This window comes from Kryptolebias marmoratus, linkage group LG22, assembly GCF_001649575.2.
Source record: "Kryptolebias marmoratus isolate JLee-2015 linkage group LG22, ASM164957v2, whole genome shotgun sequence".
NCBI lineage: Eukaryota > Metazoa > Chordata > Actinopteri > Cyprinodontiformes > Rivulidae > Kryptolebias > Kryptolebias marmoratus.
In genome coordinates, this window is record NC_051451.1 from 26,338,926 (window position 1) to 26,366,654 (window position 27,729).

The 27,729-nt window shown below is 41.3% G+C and overlaps 1 protein-coding gene across 5 annotated transcripts in view; it reads right to left on the reverse strand.

Annotated features, from left to right (window-relative positions):
• The window catches only part of LOC108240671 (signal-induced proliferation-associated 1-like protein 2), a 101,990-nt gene that overhangs the window by 60,812 nt on the left and 13,449 nt on the right, over positions 1–27,729 (reverse strand). For 4 of the 5 annotated variants that reach the window (XM_017424329.3, XM_017424327.3, XM_037973489.1 and 1 more), the window contains exon 2: positions 3,026–4,778. In XM_017424329.3, the coding sequence (XP_017279818.1) occupies positions 3,026–4,541 (1,516 nt within the window). In that variant the 5' untranslated portion in view covers positions 4,542–4,778. Of the gene's footprint in view, positions 1–3,025; positions 4,779–15,972; positions 16,091–27,729 lie in introns of all 5 variants that reach the window. The other variant, XM_037973488.1, reaches the window with a different exon arrangement.

A 27,729-nucleotide genomic window follows, 5' to 3' on the forward strand; every position in this document is an offset into this window, starting at 1 on the left:
CAGGTCAGGTCAGGAGATTACGGGCCGAACATCCATTAGTTCAATGACAGGTTGTGTGAACGGCGACAGGCCAGGCAGGCACTGAATCCTGCACATTTGGTGATGTGTAAAAGCTCCGATGACCCGCTGATGTATGGCAATTCATTACAAATACTAACGGCAGCCAGAAATTTAGGAAGTTTCTTCGGTCAACCCTCTAAACGCTTAAATGGTGTGATGTTTGCAGCTTGTCATCACTTTTCTGTGCAACATTATTAAGGATTAATTAACTTTTATACACACAATGATGCTTTCCTCCTGCAGAGGTAACCTCCAGTCAAAATGTCATTTTCCAAAATAAATTTGTTTTACTCTGATGCCATAAAATCCAGAATTCACACCATTGTTTTCCAGTTTTTTCTGTATATTTTTTGCAGTCACTTCTGCATACTTTGTGCTATTTCAACCATTTATATATCAAAATGTTCGGTTTGATCGAGAACGGTGAGCTATAACCTTTAGTTTTTGTAACTTTTATACTTTTTGAAGTACAAAAATTTCCCCATAGAAATGCATTCAGATCTCATCAGTTCCTTCAGAAACATCGTTCTCTGAAATCTGCTTCAGCATACCTGCTCTGCTTTGGTCTTCTTATGCTCCTTTTAGCTTTTAGCTACTCTAATGCTAATTTTACCTTTTAGCTACCATTTTGCAGCATTTAACTTTTAGGAACAACTTTGCTAATTCTTTCTTTTGCTATAGTTTTGTTAATTGTAGCATTTAGGGGTTTTCCTCATTTTAGCTTTTATGTAAAGTTTTGTTATAGTTTAGCTTTGGTTTTGCTTGTTTTAACTTTAACAATTATCAGTCAGCATTCACACTGAATTCTCACAAAAAACTGCAATCTCTCCCTAGTTTTTACTGCAATATTTGCTTTTTTGTTTGTGTGAGTTTATGTTCTGTGACATAATGAAAACCTAAATAAAGATTTGAAAGAATGAAGAGGAATGCTTCAAACATTTAGCCCAGAGTCGTAAATTTCTCAGAAACCACCACTAATTTCAGGCGTACACAGGTTGTTATATCCGGGTGTGTGTCTATGTTTAGAACATGGACAGGAGCAAAGCTTTGCACACTCCATGCTGTGTCTTGAGCAAACATTCTCTAATCCAGGCTAAAGCCGAGGAGATAGACCTGGATTCAAGAGACAACAAAACAAAAGCCTCAGTGGAAGCCTGCAGCACTGAAATCCACAGAGACAGCTCAGCTGAAGTTTGAATTTTACATCCAAGCCATGAAGCACAAAGTAAAAAAGCTCATTCTTGTCACCGTGACATAAACGTAAAGAATGCATGAATCAATAATTAATTGCACGAAGAGAAAGCTGTGCTAACTGAAGAACGTGTGGCTTGTCAGCAGGACTGAGAGGTCAAACGGTGCTAAGAGGCCATTAGACATCCAAACAGCAGCACATGTCATCACAGACTCCTGACGATTTACAAAAGGGTCCAAAATGGATTAGTTTGACAATCATGTCAAAGGGGGCTTTATCTGGGTTTAATTTCCAGTCTTCCTGACCCCAGCAACAATGCAATCTTTAAAAAAATAAAATGTTTCAAATGCTTTTACATGTGATGCTTTCCATTTCACCTGAGAGACTATGCTATGTGCTATGTGCTGATCAGATGAGACTCTGATCAGCACATAGCACAGGTTTTTCTTTCAGTTAATAAAAAACAACATTTTTTTAGAGCAGCCAGGGGTGAATGACTGCAGATTCTAAGGAGCGGCAAGTCAATAAGATCAAAGTTCATTTTAGGTTGATAAAAGCTGACAATAAAGTGGTGACTGTGGTGGTGACAAGCTCGTCTCTTCAATAAAACACCTCATGAAAAAGGGCAAGGACTATTTTTGTTTTCTTTGTAAAACCTAAATGTTTTTAAAGCTGACTGAAAGGGAGACGATTATACGATGGTCTGTGCTCCCGCAAACAAAGAGTTTATACGTTCTAGGAATAAATAAAGCAACCGGTTTCTGTGATTGCTTTTATCTGAAGAAGATCAAAAGGTAGATTTAGTCACACGATACAGAGCATCTTTATGAAGACGCTCAGATATACGAGTGTGAAAGGTGAAGCAGCTGTTTTCTGCTGGGTTCAAGAACGGGTAATTCAATCTGCTGAGAGCAGCAAGCGCAGACAGTGGGAACAACAGATATGTACATTGTGCCGATGGGTCTGGGTCGCCGTGGTATTTCCAGTGTCAGCCACAGAGGTGTTTTAATGAGGAGAACGGGGACCTTGGCGTAGCTCTGCTGACCCTAAAGCTTCATTCGAGGAGTCCTTACACCCCAGTGGTCCCCACGGGGAACAGCTGCAACACACCCCGTCATTCACCTCTCTCTTCTCACATAACCAACCATAGTTTCTTTGCAGGAGGGGCAAGATAAAAATCTCAGGGAGGACATCGCCACTCACGTATCATAGAAGTTTAACACTTTTTCACCCAACACAAGTTGGCGATTGTTCCAAACATTTACCTCATTTGGCTATGCAAAACCCACCGAACAACGTCCCTGTTACTACACCAGCGTTTGTGTGCAGAGCATGAACTGGACATGAGTTTATGGTGCTGCCAGTCTGCCAGGACTGATTAGACGCACTGATATATTCGCAGCCTCAGCACCATACACAGTTTATGCTCAGCACACATACATCGGCATTAAAACGCAGACTTTGTTCAGTTGAGAAAACAGCGACAAACTAAATGAGGTGTTCTTTCACACTGGTTCGTCGTTTTTGAGAAAAAATTGTTTTTTAAGCCCTAGTTTAGCCAGCAATTAGACAAGTATGGACGAAGACATTTGCCTCTTTATTGAAACTTAGAGCTTTATGACCGATGTTGCAGCTGATGATGTACTAACATTTCATAAGTTCAAAAATGCCCTTACTATCCTTTTAAACAAACTAAATTTGGTGTAAAGTAGTACTTAATCTTTAGCCATTTTTCAAGTAAACACAAAAAGAACATTTATCTCTAGCGCTTACCTTTCCCATAGAAGTATTTGTGGTAGTAGTACGCTCCAAGATCAATGTGCTCAATGATGTAGCGTTTGACCTTCTCCCTGTGGATTGGCTGGTTTTCCCGAGGCACCTCCAGTACAGAAACTCCTGCGTTGGTACAATGGGAACTTAGAGAGGACTCAAAAGAGCAGCTCTCTGATACGCCACTGTAGTTGGCACTGTTGGCTCTGGAGAGGGAGATCTTCCTCTCACCCTCACCACCGATCTCATTACGAAAGTGCGAACAGCTCAACACCATGTTGTTGCTCTTTCCATCCCCTTCATCTGCATCCAGGTTCTCCTTGGGGTTCAAGTCCTCTCTGCTTCCAAGTGGAGACTCGAACAAGGGAGTATTTCCACTGCTACAACCTGCAGCTCCACCATCTGCCCCAGCTCCAGGTCCAGGCCCCATTCCACCTCCTAATACTCCACCGGCCCCGGCCACAACTCCAGCGGAGGCAGCTGAAGCTCCGGTGGTGGTATTCTTTCTCTGGCTCAGGTTAGCTCTGCTAGCGACCGCTTCACTAATATTAAAAAGCACACTCTGGACATCATAGTGTGCAAAACATTTCTGAAAGCTCAGCGGTCGCCGGTCGTCCTCCATGGAGAGTCGCAAGGCATCGCTCTCACTCTTAATGGTCCTCAGTTTCCTGAACAAAGACGTTTCAGATGACTCCGATTTAAGACGCCTCATGAACGACTTCTCCTGCTCCTGACTGTAGAAGACAGAACTGCTTATATAGTCATAACCTGGAATGTGGACTATCTCACCCCTGGCAATTTGTGCTGCTGTCTGCAAACTTGGAGACAGGGAGGCATCACAACGTAACAGCTCTGGAAACCCCAGAGGTGGAATGCTACGATGGTCCAAGTTCTCCACTCTGTAGTCCCTCAGCATGGTGAAGAACCCGTCTCCACTAAGGCCCTGACGGTCGATGGAGGACGTGCTGCCATATTCTCGGTGCAGAGAGGCTCCCGTGTTTGGATTGACAGCATTCTGGTCCATTATATCCTCGGAGTCGATGTCGCTTATGGTGACATCGCTGTTGCTGCGTTGACGGATAGGGTGGAGACCCTTTAACGGGGAGTGGCTGAGAAGGTCACTCAGTGTGTATTTGTCAGTGTAGTCCACCTCCACGCAGACCTCTTCCCCTTGCTCCAGTAATTCCACAGTATGTTCCTGCTGTCCATTCTGAAAAACTGGGATCACGCTCTGGTAGTTCGGGGACGGCCGTCCGTCCCATCCATCTTTCCGCGGCGGCCATTCTGTCACCCTGGCCCTGACACCCATTTTAGGCATGGCTGGAGTACCATTTGTTTTGCCAGCACCATCAGATTTCACCTGCATACTTGAGGCTGGTGGTCCCATGCTTCCATTCAAGGCCTTGAGTTTCCTGCTGAATAACTCCTCTGACTGCATGGCTCTGGAGTATTCTTCTGGACCTCCCACAAGTCCCACAAGGGTTGATTTGTTATCGGTCACAGGGCTCAAAATACTCATATCCTGCCGGCAGATTCTTTGAGGAGCAGACTTTCAGGAAGTGTCTTCATCACATCATGCGACCTGCTCACTGGCGAGTGGAGAAGGATCCTTTTTCTCGAGTTACAGAAGCAGCCGTCATCATAACTCAGAGAGGGCAGGTGGCATCACATTGGGCAAACACCATTTGTGTGTCAAGGACAAGGGTCTGAAGAGTGACGACTTTTCTTACAGCATGCCACCGATGCAGAAAGACAGCTGGAAACAGAAAGAAGAAACTGTTCAGAACACAGAAAGATTAAAACATATAAGCAATCCTTCCTATCACAAGCACAGTACATTCAGTTCAGCCACAAAACAGACTTTACTGCTGGCTGTTATCTTATAGTATCCTGTATGTCGTTTTGTTTATAAACTATGAAGACTATATCACCTAATATGATAAATTAGCTGATTTTCAGGAAAAAAAAAAGACTGTCATCATGGGTTTAAAACCAGACAGAATATATTCTTGGTGGTGTTTCCAGACAGTAATGAACAGATGGCAGAAAAGCCAGTTATAGTAACAGAAAGCAGATGTTCAATTAAATGTTTGCATGAACCAATATCTGATCCAACTCCTCGCAGCAACGCAAAGGAATAGTTGTCTAATTAATACCAATTTCACTTTGCCTTTATATTTCATAAAGTTGGATCCAATGAATATTAATGACAACTTGATAAAGTAGACTATGACAAACAAAAAACAGAATCAATAATGGCCAAAATTCACAAAATGATGAGCTTTTAGTTTGCTTCACTGCCGTAACTTCATGAAATCTTCCTCCTAGGAAATTAAGCCACATATATTTGGAAAATAAAACAAAGAATGCGGAGTTCTGTCAGACAGTTGAAATTTGCTAAAAACAAACAAAAAAAACCAAACAACAAATAGCTAAAAAGCAAAAAGTAGCAAAACTTCAGCTAAAAATAAACGTTGCATATGAAGGCAAAAATACACTGAAGCAGATTTCAAATAGTAAAATGCATTAAAGATATCTCCACGTATGGGGAAAACATTTGTAAATAAAGTTAAATATTTTGAAAATGATAAAAGTTACAGAAACCAAAAGTCTTAGCACCCATCTCTGACATATGAATGGAAAAAAATAACAAAGTATGCAGAAGTAGTTGCTAAAAAAAAAAAATAAAATGTACAAAAAAACAAAAAATAGGAAAACAGTAGTGTGAAATTCTGAATCAGCATTCACACAAACAGAAACAGCTGATATCAGCAGTTCTACTTATTGACCTGTATGTCTGAGGGAGGAGAAAATGGGAGAAAATGGGTCTGATTGTCCTTGAAAAGAATTTTGTTGCCTCCTGGGCATTTCCAATGTCAGATTTCAGATGCAACATCCTGCAAACCCACATGGAATCTATTATTATCCATAAATAATTTCCCTGCACAGCAGACATATGCAGGCTTTTGTTAAATGAGGCACAAGACAGGTCACAGAGCCTTTTTCCATCAGTCAGTAAAAACTGAAATGGATAATAAATCAAAACTCAGAAGGGAAATAAGCAAATTCTGGGACAACGAGCAGGTTCCTCTTATTTGTTTCATCTCATGCTATTAGGTGCATTGTAGTTTAGATCCACTGGGGTTACATAAGTGGTTTGTTACAGAAGATTCATCCCTTTAAACACTGACTTCTGCATGGCAGATCACACCGCACCATCCTGCAGCGTACGAGAAGGCTGGGAGTCTTCTTCATTGACCTAAATGCTTTTTTCTTGTTCTTTGGGGCTGACGATGAGCCTCAATTCCTCCAGTGTTGCATTTATGTGAAAAACCCCATGAGTTATCAAGTAATCCCTCCGCATCACGGAGAACATGGCACTACAGCACCCGTATTTGCTTCGGTGAAGATAAGAAGCTCTGTTGAACCGAAGTTTTCTTCTGAACATGGCCGATAAATGCAGGCCCGGTGTCTCAGCACCCCCCCGCTACCGGCTCTATTCACAAGATAACTTCAGCTCCCAGACAGCTGTTTACATTTCTCCTCATTGTTTACTGTCAAGGAGGAGGATAAACTATTTTGGGAGGAAAAAAAAAAAATTGGGCCACATTAAGATTAGTTGCCAGACTAGAGACCGAACGAGGCAAGCTGGAGACATGTGAATAATAAAGTACTCACTTCTGCCTGCATGGATAAAATACGGGTCAATGTATGCATGACCCACATATGAAAGAGCAGAATGGAAATGGAAATGTCTCAGATGTAAGTTTGGCAATTCATCAACAATCGTTATGAATGAGAGCGTTTATGAGCAAAGATTCAAACAAACAGGAAAATATGACTAATGTTGTATTTAGCACGGGGATTAGAGAGGATGTGAATGCACAATGAAATGAAAACTTCTATGGAATGATTTACTGCATATATCCATCACATGCAACAAAATGAAGGCCTAGCAATCCTTGAAGGAATGCATATCACCCGCTGCCTTTCATCCTAAAGTCTGAGACTAAAATAATTTAAGTTAAGAAATGACAGAGTTGTGATCCAACCTACTACTGCACCAAATATTTACTGAATATCAGTAAAATCGAATGAAGTATAGCCAGTTCTCTGTTGACTAATGTCGACTGGCTGTAGTGGCCATCTTGAATAATATAAATAATCAGTTGTAGATGTCCATCCAATGATTACTTCCTGACTCCAACTGTTAATGCTAAAGTTTTAAACAATGATTTTGCACAATGAGTACCACCTGGGAGGATGTGTTATGAGCAATTCAGGTTCTTCCACACAAAATTTTAGAACAATATTAGTTTAACTAATTGAATAGCTCACTTTTGTGCATTATATGGCTGGTTTTCTATCCCAAAGGTTGATCAATTTGTAGCGGTATCTCCAATGAGTACTTTCTGGAAGTCTCATTTAAACTTGTCCGGCAGTTCATGAGGTATTTCGCTAAAAGACAGACACGCAAGCACGCACGTACAGAGACAGGCGTTTTGGCAAAACTGAATAATGAAATATGACTGGCTGCAAGGTTGTGAGCACTACAAAACTCATCCTTACAGACAATACCTGTGTTTGCATAGATGGGTTTGAATTGTTTTAGTCTGTCATCTCTAAAAATGACCAAAAATGACCAAATCCCAAATGTCATCTATTGACTGAACACTATCTTTTAAAACACAAAATTAGGACAAATAACAGCTAATATCTGTGCAACCAGCTTCACCAACAGTGACTCTTCAACAGGAGCCTTTTCAGAGAGCTGAAAACAGGAGAAACAAAGAAATTTATTAACTAATCTGATTATTATAAAGCAGTGTTATGTTGTCACATTATTGTCACAAAATTAAATCAAATTAACTAAAAGTGCAAAAAAACAGAAATGCATGTTTTGCCTAGAGTCTCTTTCGCAGTCAAAGTAAATTCTTGTTCAAGAAGGAAAACAGAAACAGGAGACCGGACTGTTTGTGTACATGCTCTCCAGCCTGTCTGTGTTTCTGTTGCCGTGTGGGGTCAAAACGGGGTTAAATGGTCCCTAATTCATGTCAAAGACCGGACAGGATAAGCCAGAGAGCACGGTGGTCTGTGTTTCCCTTTCGTTCCCTCACTTAGACACTTTCCCCACCAAAAATGATTTATGAACACAATTGTCCCACGTCTCATTCCACGTGCAACCCCCAGATCTTTCAACCAATGGAGAGCAACGCAACCTGCTTGGTCAGCAAAGTTTCTGATTCTGCGTGACCTGACGGAGGAGGCTGTTTTCTGTTCTTTGTGACTGTCTGCACAACAGAGGCAACAGATGGAGGGTGGGAGGTCTGCTTTGCTAACAGGAGTAATGTGCTGCCATTAAGGGTGTTTAAGACATGAGGGCTGGTGTACAAGGGATGGAGAAGACAAGATGGATGGGAGACACGGTGAGGCCTAATTACAGTAATGAACTCATTTTCTGTCTCTGATGTTGGACAGTCTGTCTTTCATTTTGCTTCATCCAGAGAGGAGTCGCCCAGCACTTCTGTCAGGTCCTAAAATAATCCTCTGACATTGTGGCCTGATTAAAGCCCCTGCAGATATTAATACGATGTCAGAAAAGTGAGCACATTCTGTCCACCCCCATGAGATTAATACTCTTCTTTCACTGAGAGCCAGTGATGCCATGGCAGGACACAAAGTAGGATGTCAGGCAGCCGTGACGGCATTATCAGTCTGATGAGAAACTTCAAATCATGCAGCCGTCACTGTAATCATGGAGAAAAAGTCTAACGATGCTAAAAATCACCTTTGTCTTAGGTTTGTGTCAAACCTGTGTACTCACTGAGTCATATTAAGCTAATCAGAACAGAGGAAATACCTTTTGAAAACTAAAGTTTTAATGTATGGATATTTTAAAAAATAGTACATAGTCCACTGACCGTGAGGTGTGCTTTGATGCCAGCTGAAAACACTTTGGGACCACTCAAGCGTTAATAACACATGAAGAAATTAGGCCCATGTTTCTTAAAAAGCTTCCCGCTGACCTTCTAACAGCGTTCCTGTGATGAATGTCTTCTTCTTGGTTTGTCTGATTTGTTGAAAGGGACTCTTCAAGCAGCCAAACATGCTGCGTAATGACAAGTCTGAGGCCAAAGGTTGCCTTTTAAGTGCCAATTAAGAAGGTGAACAAGTGTTTGCACAGGTTTTAATAAATTGGTCAAAATCTGCAAAGCAATCACAGGTACAATTTAGGGTTAAAGACATTTCACCTTGTGTCTCTGCAGAGCATATTGAAACTCCAAAAACCTATTACGGACGGGCATTTAAGGCAATTTGTCTGTAACTATTTAATATTTTTTTTTCTTTTTAATATTTAACCCCCGTTCCATCATCCACCCCCTAAAAACTTAAACACCAACTTGCAGGAAGTCATGCTTCTCACAACGCGTGCTTATCTCACCTACTACCCATGCAGGGCTAATTAATATAACACAAGTGTCAGCACAACAAACTGTTTAAAAGCAGAGAAAGCATCTTAATGAGCTCTAATCTCTGCTGTCGATTTAGAATTTAGCACTGTTGCCTGTTTCGTGGTTTTGCCTAAAAAAAAAACAAAAAACAAAACGTGTCCACATGGTTGGGACTTGTGGTGAATTAAACTTTACTCACTCAAAGTCCTGCAGCTGATAAACCCACTAATAAAACAAGGTTTGGGTACAAAGACATGCTAACTTGGGATCTTTATAGTTGTTAATTTTCACTGATCCAATGGATCAACTTGGAGGAGCGTGCACGTCTTCTACCAGTAAAGCTGAGCTCACCTGTGACCATAGTTTCCACTTTATAACCCTTTTAAAATAAAACATGACGTTAGCACCATTAGGAAACAACTGGGTGTGGCCATCAGGCGCCAATGTGATCTTTGCATTTAATCTTCAAATTTGCCCAGTTTAACCAGACTTTAAAATACTAAATTCACTGCACGTCCCTCGAACATATCACATGTTGATGCAAAAAGAACTGGTGGCTTCCTGATGAGGTGTCCCTTTTATAGTGGATAATTTTAATCACCACCACTTGTGACTTTAAATTAAGAGCCAAGGAGACACTCAGGAACAAAAGGTAGGATTAGCAGGGGAACTATAAAATATGCTTCTAACTGTCTATTAGTATAAATTATAAATTATCACACCATAATGTTCTATAAAATAAGCTTCAAAGCTAAAGCAACAATTTTAGTCAGTAAAAAGGCTTGTAGGTAGTTGTGAGAGAATTAAGTTTAAACTAAAATGTGGTAGTCTTCACAGTCAGTTGGACATCACGCAGAAAACAAATATATTTTTGCCCTGACAGAGCTGCAGGGCTAATTTATGCCCAGAGGTGAACACAGGCCTGTGATTATAGCCACTTATCTTTAATGAAGCCTCGTGTAATTGAGCCATATTAATGCTCCTCTGTTCTCTGCAGTTAGGAAGTCATTTTGGCCTCATCCTCCAGATGCCTCGACCTTGGGAGCCGAGGCCAAATCGTGACTCTGTCATCCTCTCCTCCTGCAGCCAAATCAGGCTCCAATGTAGGTTAGAGGATTTCCAGCTCCTGGGCATCATTATAAAGTGTTACAACATGAAGTAAATTTACAGAAATGCGTCCCAGTGCCTTTATGAGCTCGTTCATGTGATTTCCTTGTTACCTGCCTTCTGTTGTTTTCCGCTGAGAAGCTGCACCCTGTCAGACATTTGAATGTGTCACTCCGAGTTCATCATTAACAGCGAGGAAGGAAAAGAATCTGAGCGGAAAGCAAACAAACCTGAAGGCAGAGTCTTATGCCTCGCTGCCCGACATTTGATTCCTCAATAAACTCACAAAAACAATGAATCACACGTCTTGTCACTCAAATATGATCAAGTCTGCACGACGCAGTGTCAGATCACCCTTCAAGGACTTCATTTAAAGCAATATAAGAGCTGTGTTTCCACTCCTCCGTAGTGAGCAGCTGTTCCTACGCTGTGGTGAAATCAGGACATGGTTTTAGGCAGGAGATGTATTGGATACATCACACTTGCAGTAGGAGAAAGACGAGGTTGTGTCTACAAGCAGACGGAGGCATTTTTTTTGGACTGATGAACAAAACACTTGTGCTTCTGCTTCGCTGGAGAAATCCTTCAACTTAACTGAGTTCTTGCGGAGCAGAATGTGAGGTTAAGAGGAGAGGAGAAAGTGGTGGAGCAGGAAGAAAGAGTTGGACGGGAGTTCTGCCAAATCGTGCTCAAAGCATTTTCTTCAGTGAAACCACAGAAGCAATTAATTGAGCAAGTTCATCCTTAAGAGTTCATTACTGGGGCCTGGGAAACCAGGCATGTCATTTTCTCCAAGTGCTTCCAGAACCAGAGAGAAGTCTTGTAAAGAGGTGTTAAGACTGTGTGAGGCTACGAACGTTTAAACCAAAGAAAACAAAATGCGCCATTCAGCTTCTCCCTCTTTTATCTGCTCTCGCAATTCAGCATCACAACGGGGAAGAATCTCCCACAGATTAGCTCTGATGCCAAAACCCTCCCGTTCCGGCACACAGCGATGATTCGGTGTGTGCGAGCCTGTAGGAACCCAATCGCCCGACTCCACCCTTGTCTTATTGTGCTTAGACCACCAAAGGAACACCCACATGTGGCGGTACGGCCTGCAGGGAGTAAAGCTGAGATTTTAATGACCAGTGTGAAAGCAGGGTCACACCCTCTGTAGGAGGTAAGGAAACCAATAAAATGAGTTCCAGCCAGCCGCCTTTATCGAGCCCAATATGTAAAAACTGCTTTTAATATGTCCCCAGAATGTTCTTAAAAAAATGGGAATAAAGTTAATAATTCTTAAGGCTTATAAAGATTACATTTGACTGTATGAGATGCAGAATTAAGAATAATAATTTAGCAGAAAGTATTATAACAACATCCAATACTTTGACACAAAGATGTTATTAGCATGAACCAGGGAGACAAACCCACGCACTCCTCCTCTCTCTGAATTCAACACTTTCCTTCTGCCGACTGTTCTTCTATCATTCCAAACTTTGGAATTCTCAATCTGAAAATAATTGGGCACCTCCTCAAAAGCTCTGGGTGCAACTGGAGGTCTGTTCATTCATGCAGGAGAGGAGAATTTGCAATTTCCACAAATAGAAGACCAGGAATTCTCTCCTTGAAATTTAAAATGAATGAAGGCATCCGCAATGGTAGCAAACGCAGACAGGAGAACTTGAGATAAAAGGAGAACTTGAGACTTGCGCTGCTTTACTAAAACAACAACTGAAGCAGACTTGAAAATGCTGCACAGGTATCGAGCAAGGTGACAGGACGCAGTGATTACAGCTTTTAACATCAGACAGATGACGGTAATCAGTAACTGGTGTCACAGAATTAAAATGGCTTGCACTTTTATATCGCTTTATCTAGTCCAAGGACCCCAAAGCTTCACACTACAATCAGTCATCCACATATTCACACACTGATGGCGGTAAGCTACATCGTAGCCTCAGCTGCCATCACACCGGCGCCACCGAGTCCTCTGCACCAGCACCAGCAGGCAAGGTGGGTGAAGTGTCCTGACAAAGACTGAGACGGACGGAGCCGGGGCTCGAACCGTCAACCCTCCGGTTACAGGACGAACCCCTTACTTCCTGAGCCACGACTTCTACTCGAAGCGATAGTTTGGCTATTTTAAAAAGTGGAGTTCTGTAGATAAGTTAATAAATATCTTACCTGTCTAAAGAAGAATTTTGAACCAGAGTTCAGGTGCTACAGGACCGACGAGCTAACAGCCAAAGCAAAAATGGATTGCTGCTGTCTAAAATTGGCTCCAATCCCTAAAATTTCATGGCAATTAATACATCTTTAAATGTCAGTCAACTTTTCACAGCAGGATTATTTAAATCGAGTTCTGTAGTTATTTGTAAGTAGGGGGTGGCTGCACCAGGAGGTAGCATTTCTGGTGCAACTCGGGGTCAATTTTAGCAGGAATTTCTAAATATTTCTGTCAAAATATTCCCCTTAATGCAAAACTGACAGTGGTGTAAAGGTAAATAATACAGTTTGCAAGCATCACAATAAAACTCTGAAGACTGGAGTTGTTTTAAGAAGGTAAAAACTGTTTTGATAGTGGGTCAGTACAGCCACTTCCAAAGTGAATTCATGTCATTCCACAAAATCCCAACCTTCAACATTCATAGATGTTCATGCAAATCCTATTACCTAAACATTTAAACCACTGACTCTCATTACATTATAATTTCAGCAGAAATATTAAGAAATTCCTGCTGAAACGGCACCAGAAGTGTTACAGATTTGTAGGAAATATTGTGACTTGTTATAAAATCAGAGAGATGTTTTAAGACAGCAGCAACCCACTTTAGCTGCATGTAGACTAGCCATTAGCTCGTCAATCCTGTCAAATGTAAACTCCATTTCTCCAAATTGAGGTCATTCAAAGAGCCATCTACAACATGTAAGATATTAATTATTTAAAATGACATGACATATAAAAATGGTTGAGATCCCTGCATGAGCAATAATCAACCTGCAACTTAAAGAATCACGGCCTCAAATAAAAACCCAGAAAAAACAATACAGAAACACTGAAGTCTAAATAAAGTTTGCTTAAAATGTTTAATTTAACACTAAGTGTAAAAATGTTTCATGCATGAACTAAAACACACCACTTGTGCAGAAAATTAGCTATAACTGCTGAAAACATGGCTTTGCAAACACTGTCTTCATACTGTGAGAAAAAACAGAATTTTTAGTTGGTCTGTGTGAGAACAACATTTCTGTTGTTGAATGTAGTATACACCCTAGTATTTTCATTTTTTATTACTCCTCTGCCATCTCATTTCCTCTTCTGACAGTTTGAATATGCAAACTGTGCATCTAATCCCTCCAACCTAAACTAAAGCATCATTTTGTTATCGCTGACTATCCAACCTCTCCAGCACTAATAAAACTCACACAATCATACTGAGCTCAGTGCAACTACCGAAAGCTGCAGAGGATAAAGAGAAAAGCTAATAAATATGGAAAAAGAGAGGTCTGCGTGTACGGTGTACGTGCTTGCACAATTAGAGGTTTTTTGTTTACATCTCAGTGCACACAGACTGGAGTTGACCCAACATCAGAAGAACAATCAGCAGAAGAGATAAAAAGGAGGTCAGTCAGCACAGAGTAAACACAAACCCTCATCGTCTCATCGTTCCCCTCGGCGCCAGGCCTCACACTGAACTCTGGGAAATGCCTACATTCACCGATGGCCAGCCAGCGCTCCAGGTGCACAGATTTAAGAGGCAAAGCATCTATCAAACAAACAAACACTACAGCGTTTACAGGATCTAACCTCAGGCAAACAGCGCAGCTTCTTGATCTATTTTAAAACTAAAATAAAATTATTTTCTGAAGACAAGACCAAAAATAAAAATCTCAACTGAATGGCCTAGTATTCTTTAAAGGAAAGCATTTCGCCCACCACTTTTTGGTTTTAGACCAAGATAATCTATGTTGAGAAATTATTAAATCATTATCTACAATCTCATATGGGATGTCACATTTAGAGAATAATCTGTGAATGACTCTCAGCTAATATCATGTCAAATTTTAGGTCAATATCTGTAACACTGATTGAGTTATTGCCATTTTTGTGTTGGTTAATGTGGATTAGAAATGGCAGGGGTATTGAATTGGATTTTCTCGAAAAAGGTAATCAGTTGTAGATGTAAATGGAATTATTATTTTCTGGAAGTTTCATTAAAATCTAATAATAATTAGATAATTTGGTAACAGACAGATATACAGCACAGTTTCAGGCAAAGACATTATTTCCTGCCTTCTGTCTTTGGGCAGCAGGTCATAATAAACTTACCAGACATAAGAATAAGACTTAAACTGAACAGCTTTCCACAGACGGACATTATTCTGAGCTGCAGAGGCTGATATGTGCCCCTAACAACAGGAACGCTCTCATACATAAAATTAAACAAGCGAGCTGTTTGTTTTGCCCAGAACTTTGTGGTTTGAGCCGGTGGTCTTATCATGACGGGAGCTCAGATGGACACGTCGTCCCGTCTGTCGCTCCATCCAGGCTCCTCGGCCGCGTGAAGCACGAGGGTCAGCCTCAAACTGACAGCTTCGCACGAAGGGTTTACCCAACACAGAGCGCGAGACGGTAAATTCTTTTTCATTTCCTGCACACATCGAGATTCTCTAATATCTACCACATGCTGTGACACACAAAGAGAGGGCTCCACTGGAGGGAAATGGTTTGTGATTGTGCACACATGCAGTTGGGCTGAGTCAAGAAGGAGTCAGAAGAAATTCAGACAGTTTGTGGCAAAGTTTTAAACACAGATCTTACGTGATCAGTCAGCAAGTTGGGGCTCACACCAAATTTTACCTCAATATTTATAAAACCGAGTTAGGCATTTCTGTGTTTGCCAAATATGCTTTGCTGTGGCAGCCATCTTGAATCGGATTAACATAAAAAAGGTGTCAGTTGTAGATGAACGATACAAATGAACACAAACAGGAAAAAACATTATTGCTCATCATACACCTTTGGTTAAAATACCTGATTTGGTGGAGTATTTATAATGCAAAAATGAATAGTAGCGTGTGCATAAACTCCAGTATTTTTAAATCTCAGACAAAGATCATGCATTAGGATGTCAGCCATCTTTGGAATGAAATTAGAATTCTAACTCTGAATAGGATGACCTTTGCGTGCCAAGATTATCATAATTACAACCCGCAATCCATCAAGTCAACCACCAGTCACAGCGCTGATGGTTGAGTTTAATAATCCCATGAACAAAGTGTAAGTCTGATATATGGGTCAACATGTGAGTTTGTAAAGAAGAGAGTCTGTTTTCTTTTAGATTAAAGCTCATTTCAACATCTTGGCGGCTGCTGTATTGAGTACAGGAGAGAATATGATCCAACCTCCTCTGGGCATGACTGAAAATGGGAGTCTCCTTCCTGGTCGCCCTGCCAGCTGGCTATCTGCCCAGCGCCTGCCAAGCAGCACACTGCCATTGTCCTTTAGTTGTTTCAGGGTGATCTGAGAATTAAAATAGACGGGACAACTCATTTTCACCAGGTTTTCATACGGTGACAAAGGACAAGAGTCGTAATGAACACTAACTGCACAATCCGCCTAATTAAAAGATTTAAGTGATGTTAAATGTTGGCTGAGAGTGAAACGGTCCCAGAGACAACATTCATGGCTAATCGGACTTAAGGAGCACCGTGTTAACAGAACTGCGATGAGCCGTGCGAAGGCGAAGCTTTTAGCTGAGCGTCGGCTAACATTATGTAACAAACAGCTATAATATCACGCCCAGGAAACACTTGAATGGTTTTATATGTCACTCTCAGGATCTATTCAGGTCTCAGAGGCTGCTCAGATTTCTTGTCACAAATCTGTTTCGGGTGATTTAACTCCAAGGGGTCAACGCTGACACCTCTGTTCATACTTGGTGGTAAACAGTGTACTTCAAAACATTTTTGCAACTGGACGCCAGTTCCCAGTGTTGTTTGCAGATGCAAACACAGCCCTGTCACAGAAGGTCTGCTGACGTTTCTATGAAAATTACAATTCATTCAGACGCCTGAGAAATATCTTTTTCACATTAACATTTTTGCAGTTATCTCTTGACCTCAATTACCTAACACAATAAAATAAAAATAAAAGAAAATACTGTATACAATGATTAGTGTCGTGGTGTGCTGGGAGCCATCAGCTGTTTTCTACACGGCGTCACTGTGAATATGACATCAGCTCCGTGTTTAATTAGGTGAATATAACGAGACTTATTGCTGCTCAGCACATTTTGGCTTACAGTGACCACAGTGGGTCCAACAATAATCAGAACATCAAACCAAAGAGAAACTCACCCCTACAACTTCCCACAATCCACTTTGATTTATAAAATCTTGACAAAACTGACATTTATATTTTGATAAACAGCTCATTAAAACTTTTAGCCAAGCAAAACAAAAAGGATGCTGTGTCTCTTTAATTTAGAGCCACTTAATGCCAATTGAAAAGCTAAGAGCCATTTTAAATGACAGGTCTGAACAGCCTCCTGAATGTTCCCAACAGAAGGAGGCCACGTTTGTTCCTGCCTGCTCCGGCGGAGCCCCGTGAACTTGGAGCTCTTCCCCAAAAGGGACCATCTGTTCCCCCCTGAACTGGGCCTGGCCACACCGGTCATCACTGTGACAGTGGGGCAGATAGGACCGTGCAGGGTTGATGTGGCCCAGCAGGCCCCCAGAATCAACCAGCAACTATTTCCATCAGCACACATCCCTCCCTCTGCCACTCTCCTGCCTCCTACTGCTTTCCCAGCTACCTTCACAACAATGACAGCCTGCTGGCAGAGCGCTCTCTCTCTCTCTTTCTCTCAGAAAAAAGGGGGGGAAATAAAAAAAAAAAAATAGTGAGAAGAGCGCTCATATTGCAGAAGGAAAGCTGTTAAGAGACTTGCGAAGTGTTCAGATCGAACGCGCTGGGAAGATCCGAGCTTCTGCACGTCTGCTGAGGTCAGGCAGAGTCCGCGTTGGCACATTTTCACTCAAAACAGTACAACAAAAACAGGGAAGTAGGTGAGCCGTGTGACACTGTCAAAGTTAGGAATAAACAAAGTGACGCAAATGCATTCACAATCTGGGGAGGAGCGTCGATACTTTCTGACCGGGAGAGTGACCTCAGCATGCGTCAGAGCCAGGAACCATCTCTCAGTCTTTCCACTTCATTCAGCAGTTCTTGTTTTCTTTTGAGAGCTTCGTTTTTACACTCGTTGTGGTGTTTCAAACAGATGTCTGACATTTGTGAGATAATTTGAACTTCTAGGCAGCAGCTGCAAACCCTACAGCTCACAGAATTATGTTAGGGTAGCATCCCTCTCAATCTGAAACTGACTCAAAATTACAATCCCAGCATTTTCTGTCATAAAAAGAGATCCAAAACACCACCTTATGGAATAATAATACAATCATTTGTTTATTAAACTCACTAAAACCACCTCTGCCAGGGATCCACTCGTAAATGTTTTATCTGATACAAACCAGAGCAAAAACGTAACAACAAAGATATATTGATTAAAACTTTAAACTTCTAGGTTGGCTGTGCTTACCAGATCTATGGTCCTTTTTCTGTGAAAGCCGTAAAAGTTGAAAGTAAAGCACCTGTGAGATACAGTAACCCTCTGAAGTGATGCTATCCCATTGCAATAAATCCATCAACCACTTGTTGAACACGAGCCATGCAAAAACACACGAGAAAAAGTAATCCCAAGCATTTCACTGCAGAAAGTCGCTGAAATCAACAGAAACTCTTCTACATTTTTTTTCCCAAACAAAGGAAGAGTTGCAAACTGAAAAAAATAAGAGAAAACCAAAGGTCTGGCAATCATCGGAGAGTAAATTTAGTGAAATGCATACAGCTGGCCCTTAATGCACACAAACGTCCTCCTGTGACAAAGCCACCAACAGCTGAATGAGCCTGCAGCATTAGCATATGTAAGAAAAAGTAGGTGGCTGAGCTGGAGGAGTGGGAGGGAATGCTGAGTGTTGGTGTTTTTTTTGGGGGGGGGAGGGGGTAGACTGTGACATTCAAAGCTTGAAGGCTGACAGCAAGGACAAAAACAAAAAGAGGAGGGGTTGTTGGTCATTGTTCCCGGGAAAAGATCCCTAGGTCAAATGTATGACCTTCCAGGCTTCTTGCAGTGGCTGACATTTGGACCGGTGAAAGATAGACGAGTCCCCCTCATCCAGTCCGTGTCCTGTGAGCTTCAGAGTCTGTCTGACAAACAGCCGCCTTAAAGACACCGCGATAAGAAGGAAAAAAAAAAAAAAAAGACCTGACCATGAAAGGGATTCATCCTGCTTTTAAAACTGATAACCCCCCCGCCCACCTCATCCTCATCCATCCACATGCTGTGCACAGATATTTCACCTTCTGAAGAAACGGGAGCAAAATACAGAAGGAAGCCGTTCATATGAATAAGGAAGGAACACGTAGAGATGCTGGGGGTGGGAGGTAAATTCTGCTTTTAGATGCATCATAATCCAGATATGGACGATTCTGATTCGATTTTCAAATGTCAAAAATTGGTTGTGTGCTGCCGCTTTAAGAGAGACAGCAGAAAAGTTGCTGCACGGAGTCATTTGTCCCAGTAGAGCTACTGTAGCTTCCTGTAATAGAAACATGATGCAGTAAAGATGTGTGTTTTCCTATCTTTATATTTAAAATCTGTGCTAATTGTTCATCAGGCTTGTGGTTTTACCTTAAGCAGCCCAGGATTCTGAGACCGCACAGAAAATAAGCAAATATAAAACTATAATTTCCATTAAAAGGTGGTTTTACAATTTATCCCTGGGTCCAAAAACTGCTTTGAATTCCAGGTGAGAAATGAGTTGAACAACTTTTCTTTTAAATGAACAGTAAAACTGGAGACCCGTGAGTTGAGGGCTGTGGTACAGCTGACACAAACATGGTACGGATACGAGTGCGTGCACGTTGGCACGGTCCCAACAACTTGTCCACGTAGACAAAGAAAAACGTGCTCAGTCTACCTATACGTCACGGTGAAGATGAATAATGCACATCACCAGATAAAAGCTCCCTTAAAAGACACCATGAAGACCTCGGCTGACAGCGTTTAGCAGAAAATGTCAGTCAACGGTTGGATCCGTTCCTGAGATGTCAGTTCTCAGCTGTCAGCTTGTGACGGTCAGGATCTCTGATTGAAATCTGAAAGAGAGTCGGTGACATACTGAGACAACTTCTGAGGCTTGGTGGAACAAAATCCCCTTAACTATTGCAGAGGAGTTGGTCAATAACCAATGAATATAAGACCTAGTGTTTATTGGAGAAATGCATATCACCCACCATCTTTTAAGTTTGAGACTGGGATCATCTTATGTCGTAGATGTTTTGATCAAACCTTGAAAATAACATTAAGCGCAATCTAAAGCTCAGAGCATGAGTTGTTAATAAATCTCAGCTACTACCACACCAGCTTTTAGCTCAACATCTGGAACATTGAGTTGTAGGCATTTCTGTGTCGGCAAATGTTGCTTAACTAGTTGGGTTAACTACAAAACAATCAGTTGTAGATCTGCATCTAGATGTGACTACTTCTTGACAGAGTTAAGGCCAAAGTTTTAAGCAAAGATGTTAGGAAATATATAGTGCTTGGAGTAAGTGTTGTGAATAACCCTAATCTACTACCACACCAAATTCTAGCTTAATACCTGCAAAACTGACTGAATTATAATAAGTTCGGTTGGCTATGGCAGGCATCTCGAGTTGGGTTGGCTCCAAAAGTTAATCAGTAGTAGATCTACATCCAGTGATTATTTTTCTGAAAGTTGAATGAAAATCCATCCAGTTGTTCTTGGATTATTTTAGTAACAAACAGACGCAGGCAAGGGCAAAAATCATTTTGTTCTGTGGCAATAATACATTGTAAAAAAAGAAAAAAGCAATAATGTGTGTGCATGTGTCTACATGAAGCCAGCTGCTCCTGAGGAGGTCAGTGCTCTTTGAACAGACAAGAACTAAATAAAGGGCACATCTGTGAGGCAACTAATGATTTGATTATACATTTCCAATCTCATATAATGTTGCATAATTGAGTTTCAAGCAGCTTAATTGGAAAAAAAAAAAACATAAAACTGTGTCATTCCAGCCACTTCCTGCTGACTGCTTTGCTCCGCCTGTTTCAGGTTGAAGGCAGGAAGGTGTTAATGGCAGGAAATGACAGACTTTAATCAGGCTGAATGAAAAGCAGCAAGTACAGGTCCTTGTGCCACAGTCGGCTTTGATCCAGCCTCTGCAGGCAGGTTCTCGCCTTTGATTTGAGCTGAGGGGAAGCAAAGAGTTTTATTTGAAGAGTGGGAAGCCCCAGGAGGTAACACTTAAGAGTTCTTGTCACTGCGTCGTAGCAAACAGACAGACCATTCATCAGCCCACACATATGTGCAGCAGGACCCAGAGAGGAGCACAGAATGCCACAAACACATGGAGGACTGGACATGCACATGCAAACCAACATGCACCTCATATTTTGGTTAATGGATTTCTTTTTATAACCAATTTAAATAAATTTACTCACTAAGAGGGCTTCCGCCATTGGCTTTTTGACCCAATATCATAAAATTAAAGCGAGCCGGTAATCTGTTTCATGCAGTGTGTGGGATTTGTTGCAGCCGTTGAAAGGTGGTGTTTCACTGGGATGTGGCTGCTTGCAGAACAGCATTCATAAGGGAGTTTCCAGAATGTCTTGCAACTTTTGTGGTGTTCTCAGTTTCCTCGCATGAGTTCCAGAGGCATTTAGTCCTGTCACTTAAAATCTAGTCGCCGTGGACATCTCAAACACTACCATTATATTACCACTGTTACACAATGAAGCACTAAAATCACCCTCTGAAAGCCCAGAGTCTCAGTTTTATCCTTATTTTTCTTGCGTTGAGTTAGGAACAAATAAATAATCATTACAGCCCAGCGTCATCCATTTTTTTAAAGTGTCTTTGTTCAGTAAGTTACTAATTGTGTATCCATTTCTTTGAGGTGTGGATATAGTTCCACTTGAGGAAACACTCTGTAAATTTATTAAAAAATGTTTTACAGAGTCGGAAAATGAGAGGCGTAAATGATACGTACATAATTCTTTAATTATATGTATTTAGTACTATGTGTGGGTCTTTTATATCTAATATATTTTTGGTTTGGAAAAAAAGAAATGTGTTGTCATTATTCAGCCCTTCAGAAAACCACACAACAAAAACAATATTCCTAAACTTCTTATGGGGCATTTATTTGACTTTTATGTACCAATTTGTTCATATTTTTCACAACCTTTGTGAAACTAAGACTTAGATAAATTAAATTTCAAGCACCAATACAACTCATTCTTATTATCAAAAGGTGTTAAAACACAAGAAATGAACACAACTTCTAAATCATTTCAATCTTTGAGCATTTGGTTGAAACTATTCTTCATTTCTTTGCTGTAACCCAAACCTAACCTCAGTTTACATGAAGCTGAGCGTATGTTGAACATGCTGATGTGTAACATATGGGTACTGTGATAAATACAAGTTCAGATAAATGAAAGGATGGAAAAATAAGTAAAACACCCTCAGTCTCCAGAGATGTGACCCCTTTCATTAGCAGACTTTCACCAAAACAGGGAAGTATTTGTCCATCAGTTTTAGCAAAGTTTCCTGATGTGACTTTACTGACTTTTAAATTAGAGGTCAGCCTTAGACTTTTCTCAGATTGTGCAAATTAACTTAAATTAATAGTTTTAGGAACTACTTTGACAGAGAGTAACTCTTGGAAGGAAGTTTGTAAAAATAAATAACTTTAAAACATGCACTTATGTTATGAGAGCACCATCTTCAAAAGAAACTTTAACCATGAAAGGAACAAAAAAAACAAAAAAAAACAAACACTAAACAGTTCAATCAGAGTTTACTAAAAAAGGTGACACTTCATTAATACGAAGTATTTTTAATCAAATAAAGAAAGTGGGGAAACCAGTCAAACCCTCAGTGGAGCACTTGGGCTAATTTAGTCTAATCAAAATAAAGTCAGCACCGAAATATCCAGCCTCGTGCTGCAACACAGACTTCTGCCTGTTCCTTGTTAATCAACAACCCAGAGGGTAACTACTGTCACTCTGCGCTCAACCTGAAAAGACAAGTGAGCTCAGCATGGGAGTGTGGCAGCCACGGAGCCTTCCGACATAATTACAGAAACCAGTTAAAGCAGCACAATGTGGTTAGGAACAAACAAAGGCATTCACTTGATTGCTTCCACCAGGAGACATTTATTAACCCACAGCTGATGCAGAGCTCGGGTTTATGCTCTGATTCGGTTGGGTTTTTGTTGGTGAGGGTGTGGCGTACTGTATTTACCGTCCGATCTTTTTAGCCCCGCTGATAACAGCATGCTTCGGGTAAGACAAGTTTGTCTTAGTTATGCAGAGCGAAGCAGGGGGGCGATGAGGCAAACGGCCTGTTCCTCCTGCAGAGAGAGGAGCAGGAATAACAGCTGGCGGGCAACAGGCGGAGCAGCAACTCAGAACGTCACCTCCTCTCAGTTTGTCCAAATTCCCCATCCCTTCCACTTCGTCTCAACAAGAGAGGAGCAGAGCAAACAAGACGGGGGGATTTGTACATGAGGCGAGGGAGGGGTGGAGAGGGAACAGTGGCTTCGTTTGCATCCTCTTTGTTGTTGCTAGGCAACTTTGTTCTTGCGTATGACAGCCTTGAGTGACAGCAGACCTCCCTCCTGAACAAAGATAGAAAGTTGAGGGAGAGGGGAGCGGAGAGATGGGCGGTGATCCGGTGGATCCGTGCAAAGACAAAATGCACGCAGCCCACATCCACACACACATATGGATAAAAATCAACTTCCTATAACAAACAAACAAACAAAAAAAAAAGTGCACACATGTCAGACACATGCCAATATATGTCTGAACAACAACTTGTAAGACAAATCTCTCTGTGATCAGTAACTTAAAGAGCATTTCATTTTCTCCAGAATCATTGGATAATTTGGCGTTTGGGGCATTTAAATGATTCACAGGAAACAGCGAGTCAGCTCCCACAGCCACCACCACGGATCACAATGAATACTGCATCATTTTAAGGGATCGCACGTCTGAAGGTCAAGAACCTATATCTGAAAACACAGCAAACCTTCCACTCGGAAATGCTGTTTTCCCCAAAACAATCCTTTTATTTTTAGTTCTCTAAAATGTCCTTGTAAAAATCAGCTTGTTTCTACAAATGTTTTCATCCACAAGGAAATGCAACTCAAATAGTTGTAGTAACTTCTGCATATTCACAAACCCCTGTTCCCATGTGGACGAGGCCTTCATTTCTGTTACCTTTAAACACAAGTAAAACATGTAAAAACCTCTCAGCACGCCTTACATTTCCTGTAAAACTTTTAAAGTAACACGCTTTTAAAAACGGTTCCACCAGCTACTGATTCTATTTCGTATGCACCAAAAATATGCAATTTCTCAATAAGAAACATAATACTGACTTTAGAAAAACGCAGTAGATTAGATCTGATCAAAGACTGAGGGGGCTCTTTGTAGGAAGGGAGAGGAAGCTGAAACCAGTTTAAAGCTGCTGCACTATCAGTGTTTACAGATGGAGCAGGAAGCAAAAAGTTAACATTAAAAGACGTATATTTAACAGCAAAACAGGGAAGCTTTCAGCTTTTTTTAGCTGATTGAATAGGACGGCAGATGTATGCATCACAGCTGACTAGAAAATGGAAAACATAAAACAAGTGGTTTAAAAATATTCAAATCCCTTCATGCATCAACCTGTTTGCATGCTGCAGGCATTTTAAAATGAAAATCTACAAATACAAGAGTGAAAGACACGAAAGACAATCTAAATATTAAAGTAACAACAGCATGTAAAATGATTTTTTTTTTCTTTTTTGGTGGCCATCTGGGGTGTGTTCCAGTAGAGCAACTTCCTTCTGTAATTAATGAAGTTCTCCCAAAGAGAACAGTCTGATTAAGTGAAAACTAGCTCAGGAAAGGAAGGGCTCTGATTGAGTTTCTGAGAACCAGGCTGCTCTGGTTTGTGCAGCTGGCATCTCCTTCACGAAGTCACTTTCAAAGCTTTTCCTCTACAAGTGGCATCAAAAACATCTGTTCCCAGAGCAGCCACCCACATGACAGATCACCCAGCACTGGCAGGACGCTCTGCAGATGTAGGCAACAACTGCCATGCAAATGTGCACGTAAAGGCTCAGACAGCCACAACGTGACAGTTAAGTCAACAATAAGCCAAAACCCACACAGGAGAGGGCTAAAGAAAAAGAGGCAGAGGGGCTGAGAAATAATGACTACTAAAAAGCATAAGAAAAGAAAGAGAATCTGCATGAAGTTATTACGAAATGGGAGCGTAGTTATTAGTGATTCTGATGCGGTGTCTAAAAGGCGCAGCTGCCATCCCATTTTCTAAGGTGGGGGTGCAAACTTCTCTTTTTGTTGCCCCATTTTTCGACTTAAAAACAACATGTTCTGCAAGATTTATTCGAGTTCAATTTTACTTTCTTAGTTACAGACCAAAAAATGATACTCAAAATAAATTGCCACAACCTGCACCCCCCCCCACAGCAGCTTTGAGTTGGTTCAGTCCAACTCAGCAGAACACCAGTAGCTACCAGCCAGTGTTGACAACTTGTTGCTATATTTAGCAAGTATTTAGATTCCTCCAGTGACTTCTCAAAAAGCGACTAGTGATAAATCTAATGACTTTTTATGGTGTTTTTGGAGACTCTGCAGTGAAAGCATGTATTGTTCTCGCTCTCCTCAACGAGCAGCGCTCACAGATGGCCCGGGCGTCGCTCAGCATCCCTCCCAGCTGCAGCCAGAGCAGGAGATGTTCACCCCTCAGGGTACAGACTGCATGCGCTGATACCGCCCTGGCTTACAGTCAGAGCGGGATGTAAATGTTAAATGTTCTTTGTCTAAAATAAATCACTGCGCTAAAACAGCCGAGTCTCCTTCGAGTCACTTTCGCGATTCGAAGCCCAAATAAAGGAAGAGGGTTGGAATCATGACATTAAAAAAGCAGTTCTAAACATATTTAAAACTGTTTCTTCCACATTATTCCTGTCTCCTCCTGTCAGCATCCATTTCAATTACAGGGATATAAACATACATGCAAATTAGATGACAAAGTTGTTTAGTTACTTCTAGCAACTTTTAGAACCACCAATAGCCACTTTCCTCACTGAGGAAATGACAAAACTTCACTAGCTCGCTAGTCAGACAGCATTCAGCTGTGAAGATAAAAAAAAAAAACAACTTTAGCCTTCTTTTACAAGTTTCAAAATTGCGTTAAATCTTTTTTCCCCTAAGTCAAATCAGACTGAGTGATGTCACACTATTTATTAGTTTGTAAAAGGTAGAAAATAGTCCTTTTATGTTGCTGTTATCATGACATCTACCCGAGCCCAAGCTCATATATGTGAGCATTCTTAGGCTGAAAACCATATTGAGACAAAAAAAGGACTAAATATGGCCTAAAAGTGAAGGTTTTGTTAATGTCTATTTTGGTTTTATGTCAGAATTTAGCCATGGTTTGTTTAAAAGCAGAAAAAAAAGATAATCTTTAATAGGGATTCAAATTTGGGTCTCGTTCATGAAAAAAATGACACCATGTTCATCACACCAACCCGTCACAGTGAGTCCTTTCCCATTTCAGGGTGAAAAGATGTGAAGTATTACTCTGAATCTGAGGCGGCAGAGCAATTTGACCTGCATCTTGTTTAAAGAAGTCCTGTCAGTGGAGGGTCCTGCTAATGCTTGATAAGTAGCAACACTATTTTAGGACTGCAGGGTCCAGGGTGTATTAGATGCACCGTGATGGGCTCAGATAGTCTAAAACCCCGAGCATCATTAGGAGGAGTGTGTACAGCCCTGTTAAAAGGGACATGTAGTCGGGTGAGAGTGAGAGTGAGAGTGAATAGAGGGAGGCAGTGGCAAATGGGAGTTATTTTCCATTCCCTCAGTCCGTTTATGGAAACATTTTGGGAGCAAGGTTCATTTCTCACGGAGCAGGAAGAGATTTAAGGAATCAGAGGGTAAAAGTGAAAGGAATGAATATGTGAAAGAGTAAGTGAAAAAGAGAAAGGAGGAGGAGGGACTGAAATGCTGCTTTTAGCTGTTTTCTCTGGAAAAAAAGACTGTGCTCTGTGTGTGTCCTTCATTGTGTTGCTCCCCTTCTGGCAAAGGCCACAAAAGCTTCAATTTATCTCTCCTGGGCATCTAGCCTTATTGAGAGCAGGGCCTGAAAGGCAGACAGCCATCACATGTGCCAGGGTGACATGCCTTTTCCCTTGTTAACACTTCAGTGTTGCACCAAGGGTGCACCCGGCACAATCTCCACCAGAGTGAGGGATTACTCCTGCTGACAAAGTAGAAAAAAAGAGGAGCACTACATCTGTTCTATATATTTGCATTTCTTTAGTCGGGATCACAATGCACCACTTGACTGGATGGAAAGCGAACATTTTCAGTCAGGCATGAAGACCCACCCCATCAATGAGGCCTTTTTTCCACCCTTTGGTTCTTTTAGCCGGGGTAACAGCACATCACAAGGAGCAGCTTGCACAAAACACAATCTGTCAACGAGAAGGCACTTATTTTTTCTCCACCATTCTCACTCATCAGATTCTATTTACTCAGTGTTCTCGTGAGTAGAAAGAGGACCAAATGCAATTTTAGGACACTGCAATGTGTGCTATTCAGCAAACTGCAGCTCTAATTGCAGAGGGAGAGGAATTTTCGACATCTCTAGCATTGAGGCACAACAGCTGCAGCTGGCATGGCATGGGGTGGGTGTGTTAAAAGAGGCGTGGCGGGTAAAAGGGTGTCATAGACCAATCTCCTGCTGAGAACCACACGGACGAGCACACCTTTGCAAACACAGAAGTGCACGGAGAATTAAAATAAGACATTTGAGCTTCTGTCTCCTTGTGCAACTTCACAAGACGCCAAATCGTCAGGGGCAGCGTGGAGCTCTAAAGTTTGCATTCCTCTGTACTGCCACTCCTCATCACATCCTCGATCTGACTGATTTAGAGATCAGAGAGGAGTCAGATGCTTTATAGCAAGAGAAGGAAAAATACTCCAACATGTGCTT